Genomic DNA, 9,205 nt, shown 5'->3' on the forward strand with positions numbered 1-9,205 from the left:
TCCCACCGATAACGACGATGACCTTACCGTACCTATACACCCACACACACCTACTTACCCCTCTCATCACCTACACTTACATATTTATTCTTACCCCTACTAATTCACCCCACCCAACCACACACACAAACACCTCCGCCACACCAAACCCTACAACCACACCTACCATCTAACTAACACCACACACACCCATCCCCACTCAAACACCCATACACCCACACCCACACATAGTCACCCACGCCCACTCCCATGTTAATGTAAACAAACCCACATATGTTTGAGTGAGTACGAATTTAATAAATAAAAGTTTTATCATTTAAAAAAACATTAAGTTACAACCATTCAATAACAATGTATTTTGATCATATTATGTGATTTACTTTCCGGTTGATTTCGACTTATCTCCAAACTAAATAAAAAACTTATTAAATTTCATATTAATCAAACGTCATAACAAATTTCCATTTCTTTCAAATTTAAAATATTTGTACAAATTTTATCTCTTCAAAAAACATTTTGCGGTTTACCATTGTTTGTAAAAAGTACAATTTTAATAATCAAATCGACAAAAGAACACATTAGATTTTGATGCGATTTAACTTTTACTTCGTTGTGAAAATCTCTCTACTCTAAAAAAGGCTTTTTTGTTAACAAAAATAGCTTTATACGTTTCACTTAATTCTACTTGAATTCTTTTAAAACATGAGACACATTATTTTAAAGCCTAACCAAATATTCGGTTTGATTCTTTGCGCCACTCAAACGCCAAGATCAAGTGTAAGATCTGTTAGCAGCAGAACTCAGCTCCCGTTCAAATTACGAAGAGCATCCGTATCGGCAAAAATGGCGAACACGACTGCCAGCGATTCAGAAAAGAAGTCAATCACTCACGTCATCTTCGACATGGATGGACTTTTGCTCGGTTAGTGCTGTTACATCCATGGTTTCCATTCAACTAAACTTATTTTGGATAGATTATCACTGACATTAAGCCAATTAATCATTGAACGCTTTTTGAAGTCTCATATATACAGATCTATTAATCGTAAGCACGCATAATGTAAGACGTTTTTCGTAGTTTGGAGTACAAATGGTTGTAGATTTGAACACACTTGCGATTAATTTGATATTTCCGATCAATTGGATCGGTTTCTTATTGGCTTGTTCGTTTTAGTGATTTGATTAACTAGGGGAAATGTAAAGAGGATTTCTGTAAATATATCTTTCAGTTGCAATCAGAAGTTCAGAACCCTAACTTTTTGGAGAGGGTCAAGGTTGAGAACATTACCTATGCTTTGACATGAGGTCAAAGTCTCAAAGAAATTAATATCTTCACAAATTCAAATTCACTTTGTAATCACAACATTTATGATTTATTCTTATCTTAGTCTGTTATGAAGTTCAGTTAGTTCAGTATACACAATGAGACATATTTAACTTCATCCTCATTATAGAGCATAGGTTCTATGGCTACATTTGAATGACCTCAATCATAATGCATTTTGTTATTATCCATACCAATTCAATATTTTAGATACCAGAAAGAATAACATAACACAAAATCTTATGTGACAGATACTGAGAAATTCTATACAGAAGTTCAAGAGATTATACTTTCAAGATTCAACAAAACTTTTGATTGGTCTCTAAAAGCAAAGATGATGGGGAAGAAAGCAATTGAGGCTGCCCGTGTGTTTGTTGAAGAGACCGGAATCAGTGATTCCCTTTCCGCCGAAGACTTCCTGGTAGAGCGCGAATCTATGCTACAATCCATGTTTCCCACAAGTGAACTCATGCCAGGTCATCACTAACAAAAAAATCCTTTATTTATTTATTTATATCAATATTATTTTTCTAGTTTTTGAAAATTTAAACGACTAATTGTAGGTGCAAGTCGTTTGGTCAAACATCTACATTCGACAGGTGTCCCAATTTGCGTTGCAACAGGGTAAAAGAAACCTTTACATTCAAAATACAAAAAAACAATTCTACTTAAATTTTTCTTAAAGAATCATTTATTGTTATTTTGATGTGATATTTTCAGTTCTCATAAAAGGCACTTTGAATTGAAAACACAAAGACATGGTGAGATATTTTCATTAATGCATCATATTGTGATGGGAGATGATCCGGAAGTCAAACAAGGCAAGCCATCACCAGATATATTTCTTGCAGCTTCTAGAAGATTCGAGGTCAATCTATTTATATAATATATTATGGAAAAATGATAGAAATAGCAACATCCTTTCATTTATTTTACTTTTTTTTTTTCTATTATAATTTATAGGGTGGATGTGTGGATCCTTCCAAGATTCTTGTTTTTGAAGATGCACCTTCGGGAGTTCTTGCAGCTAAGAATGCTGGAATGTAAGTAGTAGTCCAATTTTGTATTTATTTTTTTTAAAGAAAAAGTAAATAATATAATAATGGTGAGTAAATATATATTTTTTTGTTAAAATGGGATGCAGGTCTGTAGTTATGGTTCCGGATCCAAGATTGGATACTTCATTCCATGAAACAGCAGATAAAGTGGTGACGTCACTATTGGATTTTAACCCAAGTGAGTGGGGTCTTCCTTCATTCACGGATTCAGAAACCTAGGACTCTTTTTAAGGTAAGTGAATATATTTTTGTTAAACAGAGAAAACCATGTATTCATAGTATGTATAACCATTGAAGAGTTCTACTTAAGGGTTTCGAGATTATATATTTAGGTATTTGTATGATACTTGAAATGTGGTTCTTGGCGTCTTTTACATTGTGGGTTATTTCATTATGTATGATTTTGATTCAATTGGATTTCCATAAAGCAACACATGACTACATGAGTATGTCGATATTGACTGCGGATGCTCTATCTCCCCCTCTCGCCATTATTTCATCTTGCAAATGTCTTATTGTACATTATTTGAAAGCCATGTCAGCATACTTTTTTCAACTTTTAAAAGGCTTGCAAAGCCCTTAAGGTCCCACATAATCGTTTTTATCAATATAATCAATATAATTCCTTCTTATATTTTATATTATTTGTTGATATGGTTATGGGTCCCATTTTGAAAGAGGATTGTTATTGCACTCATATAAATAGTAATTGCAAAAAGTGATGTGACAATTAGAAAGGTTAATGATATTACATTGATGTGAATGATCTTAAAGTTATTTTTAAACGAGAAAGACAGAAAAAAAAAATCTTTAATGCTGCTAAAGAAAGCCAACAAGCAACATTAATGATGAACCCATCATCTTTTGTTAGATTTTGGGTTTCCACTGTCAATAGAATACTTGAATAATTTTAAGGATCGTGTATAAGAAACATTTTATGCATGAGAGCTGATTCGTACACAATAGTTTTTCTCCATACATAACAATTTGTGTTTTAAAATATTGTATTGTACAACTCTATAAAACATAAATTGTTATGTATGGAAAAAAATTATTATGTACGAATCACTTCCCTAAATACATACGTTGCTACAAAAGAAGGCCACCAAGAGCAACCCACAATCATTTTAGAAGTGTCTTATCTAGTATGAACATGACTTTCCTTTTGGTCGGATCATGGTTATAATATCTATTATATTACTATATTTTGTCAAAAAAAAAAACATGTGTTTATAGTAGGTGCATTGTTGGTTCCTTATTTAGCAAATAAGATCCATATTGCTAGGAGTTAGTTTGTTTTGTTTATCAATTGAAGATATATTGTTTGCGATCATACTGTAATATTTTCACCCAACGTGTTATTTAGAACATCATTGTCATTAAAACAAGCTAGCAAAAAACCATACAAATTAAGGCAAAATTGGATTAAGCATCAAAACATTCCAATTCTTAGAAGCCTTAGCGTTCCTAACTGAAAACAGTTGAAAGAAAAAGAAACAATGTTATAAAAAATGAACTCCTTCTAGTAAGTTCTTTGACAAAAAATGAGCGTGTTCCGATAGGTCCAAAGAACCCAAATGACTGTCCCATAAATCAAATCAATAATCACACGTTCCATGTTAGAAGTAGTCCCATTATCAACCTATTCAAAAACAAAGGAACCACCAAATCAAGCTAACCCGCTACCCTCCTCCAAACTTCTAAGGCCACCGAACACTGGAAAAATAAGTGATTGACAACTTCTGGGATACTCCCACAAAAAGGACACAAAATTGAGTCCATATCCACCCCCCTATCCACCACCAGATTATACCACAAAGGGATACAATTCAGTAAAACATACTAAATAAGAACGTTAACCTTAATAGGAACATACTAATTCCAACATGTAGGAGAAGCACCTATAGCAAAATGACTCTCATCCAAAAATCACCTAGTCGAGCTCACTGAAAAAACTTAAGAAGGGTCCAACTCCCAACTAACGATCCGACTTAGAGGAGAGATGAGCCTAATCCAACAAAGTCATAAACTCTGATAGTTGCAATGACTCCTCACCACCTCTTATAAGACAACGCCAATGAAATCTCCACCTAACAGAAGACTAAAAACCTCTAACTACAGCCTCTTGGGAATTCAAAAGAGCAAAGAGCCTCAAAATTAAACCATAAGCAAAAAGTTACCACACTAGATTATAGTCCAGAACATAGTATCATCATTATTACCCAACACACATACCATATCCGACCTAGGAATAACGAAACTATCATAAAACTGGTTTATAGAACCAAGTATACGAGACCAAATTCCTTTACCCACATAAAAATTTGAACCACCCAAAAAACCACCATCCCTTCAATAAAGAGATTTAGTGAGTCTAACAAACAAGGAATTAGGCTCATTACAGAACCACCATCTCCATTTGTATAAGAGAGCTAAGCTAAAAGCGTCAAGACTATCAATAGCAAGCCACTTTTTTGTTTACCATTCAAAACCACTTAACCCAACTCAACCGTTTCTCCTATAATTCGGCACCAAAAAAAACGAGGCCTAGAAGCTTTCAAATCATGAACAACATTTCTTGAGACTCTAAACAAAGACATGAGATAAATCCCAAGACTACCTAGAACCGATTTAAGAAGAGTTAACCAACCACCAATATACAACGTTTTGGCTTTTGAAGAAGAGAGACACTTCTTGAAACGATCCATAACACTCTTCCAAACTTTAAGTCGATTCACACTCTCACCCAAAGGAAGACCCAAATACATAAACAAAATAGAACCAACACTAAACCCAATTAAAATAGCCAAAGACCGGACCTCAAAAGCATCCAATCTAATAGTAAATAAGTTTGAATTAAGGAGATTAATCCTTAAACTAGTCACCAAATAAAAACATCGAAGAATAAAAATGATATTTTAAACATTTTGTTCCTCCCACTCTCCCAGAAAAAGAGCATCATCCACATAAAAAAGATGGGATAACACCAACTCGTTCGCCCACAAAGAAATATCTCTAAAAAAATCCATGAGCAACCGTATCCTCCATAGTCACATGTAGTCCTTCCATGACGATAATAAACAAAAAAGGAGAGAGAGTGTGTACGTGTCTCCTTGTCTCAACCCATATGAAACTAAAACTCCTTAGTCGGGGTACCATTAAGAATAACCAAGGATATGACATTCTTGAATGTAGCATCATAGCATGGATCCAAGATCTCAGAATATCACCAAACTCTAGGAAGTGTAACATTCGATCCAGATAATCCCAACTAATCGAATCATAAGCTTTGTAAAAATCCACCTTTAAAATCATAAGATTTTGTCACCTCTTCTTGAACCACGACACCAAATCATTTACCAGGACATGACCATTTAGAATATGAAGACCTTTAAGGAAAGCTGATTGCTCATATCCCACCACCTTGTGCACCACAACCACCAATCTATTAGCAAGCAACTTTGCAATAACTTTAAACTGCAAGCTAATAAGACTAATATTCATGTAATACTTTATAAATAAAGGATTTTCCACCTTTGGAATGAGATTGATGAAAGAAGCGTTACATCCTAATGGAATAGAAGTGAAATTATAAAACTCATTCACGAAAGTAATAACATCAACACCAAAAAGATCCCAATATTGCTTAAGGAATCAGAATGAAAAACCACCAGGACCGGGTGCATGGTCACTACTATAATCCCAAATTGCTAGATGGATATTGTCAACGGTGAAAGGCACTTCCAATCTAGAATTGTCGTCAATATCTAAATACAAAACCCCATGGCTTCGGTTTATAAGAAGGATCCCGTGAAATGGTTTGAACTTGTCAGCATAAAAATCAAAAAACACTTTTTTCACTTCCCTAGGTTCAGAAACCCACCCACCCCGCCAAAGGAATACCCTTGATCATAATTTGGATTCTCCTATTCTTCAACATCCCATGAAAAAAGTAGAGTTTTCATCACCTTCCACCGCTCAATTCACCTTAGACCTTTGAAGCAAATCCAAAGAATCACGGTGTTCCAACTGTGCTAAATTCTTGAGCACCCCCCTCCTTTTTGCCGTGAGAAGATCCGAAAAGCCTCATCATTTATGATATAATCGATATCCTTCAATCTTTTCTCAAACCCTTTCTTTTGATAACCAGTTTGAGCTTTAACAACCGAGTTCCACTGTTTTATCCAATTTTAACAAATTTGAATTTGTTTTTGAATTACACAAATTTGCTCCACCCCGGAAGTAGTAAAAAATAAACCACACTTTTTTCACCGCCGTATCGAATCCTTCAACACTAAACCAAAAATTAAAGAATTTAAATGAAAATGAACCATAATCAAGCATTTGACCATGCAAAAAATAGGACAATGATACGACCATTTCTTGTCTAACACAACAACATTTAAATGCATAAAACAATAAAAAAATTCACCTGACACCAAAAAACGATCTAATTTGCTAAGATTCACCCGAACATTATCCACATTAGTAGAACATTTCCCAATCATAGAAACATCTACAACCCTCGCAACATCAATAAAATTATTAAGGCAGAAGCCGCAATAGGACAAAAAAAAAAGAACCAAATCTTTCTAAAGGTTCACGTACCACATTAAAATCTCTGAATAAAACACAGATTCCATCGTTTTGGTTTATAGAACCCAAAAGATACGCCCAAAGATAACATTTACTCGCCAAGTCTTGAGGCGTGTGAACATTAACCATAAAACATGAAAAATTAAGCGAGACCCAAGTACCCTCGACAACAATGGCATTATGAGTACAAAACACTTGGCGTTTGACGACACATTGGGGTCCTAAACTGAAAGCAAACTGACCTCCCACAAGCACAACTTGAAGCAAAATCAAACTGGCAGTTCCCCACATACTCTTAATTTTAAATAGGCCCACCTTAGTCATTCTTGTTTCTTGCAGACCTAAAAACGACACCTTATTATCGAGACAAATGGAATTCACCAAACTACGCTTTTTATACGTCTGAGTGCAACATATATTGAGGGAGAGACAATTCATTGATCCATTTGAATAACACTTATACTAATCAAAATCTACTTCAACTGATCTTTGCTACCTTCCATGTCATATCCTAACGAACCTCCCATCTCGACAAACCAATCTAATTCCTCGATAAGCGTATCTGATTCTGCAAAAACTTTCGATTTTAAGATTTTGGCATTACCATGAGAAGAAGAGCTACACATCTTTTGTAAGTCGAAACTAGACTTTGAATTTCTGTACTTCTCCTTAGACGAGAAAATATCATCGCCCTAGTGGTTTCCACAAGGAGGATGACACCTCCACCTTCTCTTGTGACTCAGACTTACTACCATCTCGAGAATGCACCACGTGAGCAGGAGCAGACAAAATATCCTCATTAAACGACGGTTCCTCCTGTTGCAACACGCCATCTGGAAAACACACTTAACGTCTGGATTTACTGGAAATAAATATGGATTAAGTTTTACGAGCTTGTTTTCGTATATATTGAACGTTTGGGAACACAATTTTTAATAAAGGTTTTCACTTGCTTCTTAGAAACTTTGGCATGCCGACGTCTTTCATTTAAAGTACATTGAATGGTTTTGAGTTTATAAGTCGATCATTTTATGCAAGTCGTGATAATTAGTTTTTATCACAATGTTGGTAATAGTGTTGGTATTGACTTGAAGATGAAGTGATTTTACCCTATGTTGGACATTATCATAAGATTATAGTTACCTAATGATGAGGTTGTTTGATTTTATTGATATGGTTCACTAAATATTATAGGTCGACAAATGATAAATTTAATTTGAAATTCAATATATATATATATATATATATATATATATATATATATATATATATATATATATATATATAGATAAGAAATAACACCGTATGTCAATTGTTACTAACAATTAGAGTCTCTTTTTAATTTACAATATTGCCTACCAAAATATCTTTTACTAGGCCAAAATTAATGTTGGAATAGAGAGAGATGAAAATTGTTATGAATTTTTGGTTTTCTATTAATTTAATCGTTTTTTCTTCAGTTAATGTAATCGGTTTTGAGTTGATGTAATCGTATATGAGTTTATGTATTTGTTTGTTTGAACTCATATCATTATTGTTTCTAATATATTTGTGGAGATATATATTTATAAAACTTGAGTCATCAAAAGATCCTTAGTATAGAACATAATGTTACGTTACAAATAACCGGTTGAATAATATTATGCCTTGAAATACATAATCTTTCAGTTATCATTAAGGAGATTAGCTAACACTTGGGAGAAAAGTGAATACACAAGCTGTCTCAATTTAATGAACCGGGTACCTCAAATGGTGGGGATCAATTACATAAATAGATAAGAAATTTACAAAAGAGCTACCTCAAGAATGAGATAAATACAACCTAAGTACATAAGATACAACAAAATATATCATGATACAATAATACCCCCCCCCCCCCCCCCCCCCCCCAAGCGAAAGGGTGGCGGGCCGAGACGTAAATTGGACCGTAGAAACTCAAACTGCAGCTGCGAAAGAGTTTTAGTGAAAATATCAGCCACCTGAAACTTGGTCGGAACAAACCGAGTGCAAAGTTTTCTGGAGGAGACAAGCTCACGAATGAAATGATAGTCCAAGTCAATATGTTTGGCCCTTTTGTAAGCCACATGATTCTATTCTGAGTGAGGAAGAGAGCACTTCGATTGTCACACAACAACATGGGTCGACCACATGGTAAAACATGCAACTCACGTAATAGATGAGTAATCAAAATGATCTCAGCAACGGTGTTAGCCATAACACGATACTC

General features: G+C 34.5%; 1 protein-coding gene across 1 annotated transcript; it reads left to right on the forward strand.

The window, feature by feature from the left end:
* The first annotated feature begins 700 nt into the window (after window positions 1–700).
* GS1 (Haloacid dehalogenase-like hydrolase (HAD) superfamily protein) lies at window positions 701–2,794 on the forward strand. The gene is made up of 6 exons (XM_079017399.1): window positions 701–922; window positions 1,576–1,800; window positions 1,888–1,948; window positions 2,045–2,192; window positions 2,288–2,367; window positions 2,469–2,794. The coding sequence occupies exons 1-6, from the start codon at window positions 703–705 to the stop codon at window positions 2,599–2,601; spliced, it is 867 nt and encodes a 288-aa protein (XP_078873525.1). The 5' UTR covers window positions 701–702; the 3' UTR covers window positions 2,602–2,794.
* Window positions 2,795–9,205: the final 6,411 nt, after the last annotated feature.

Source organism: Lactuca serriola, chromosome 8, assembly GCF_051521515.1.
Source record: "Lactuca serriola cultivar US96UC23 chromosome 8, Lser_US96UC23_V15, whole genome shotgun sequence".
Lineage (NCBI taxonomy): Eukaryota > Viridiplantae > Streptophyta > Magnoliopsida > Asterales > Asteraceae > Lactuca > Lactuca serriola.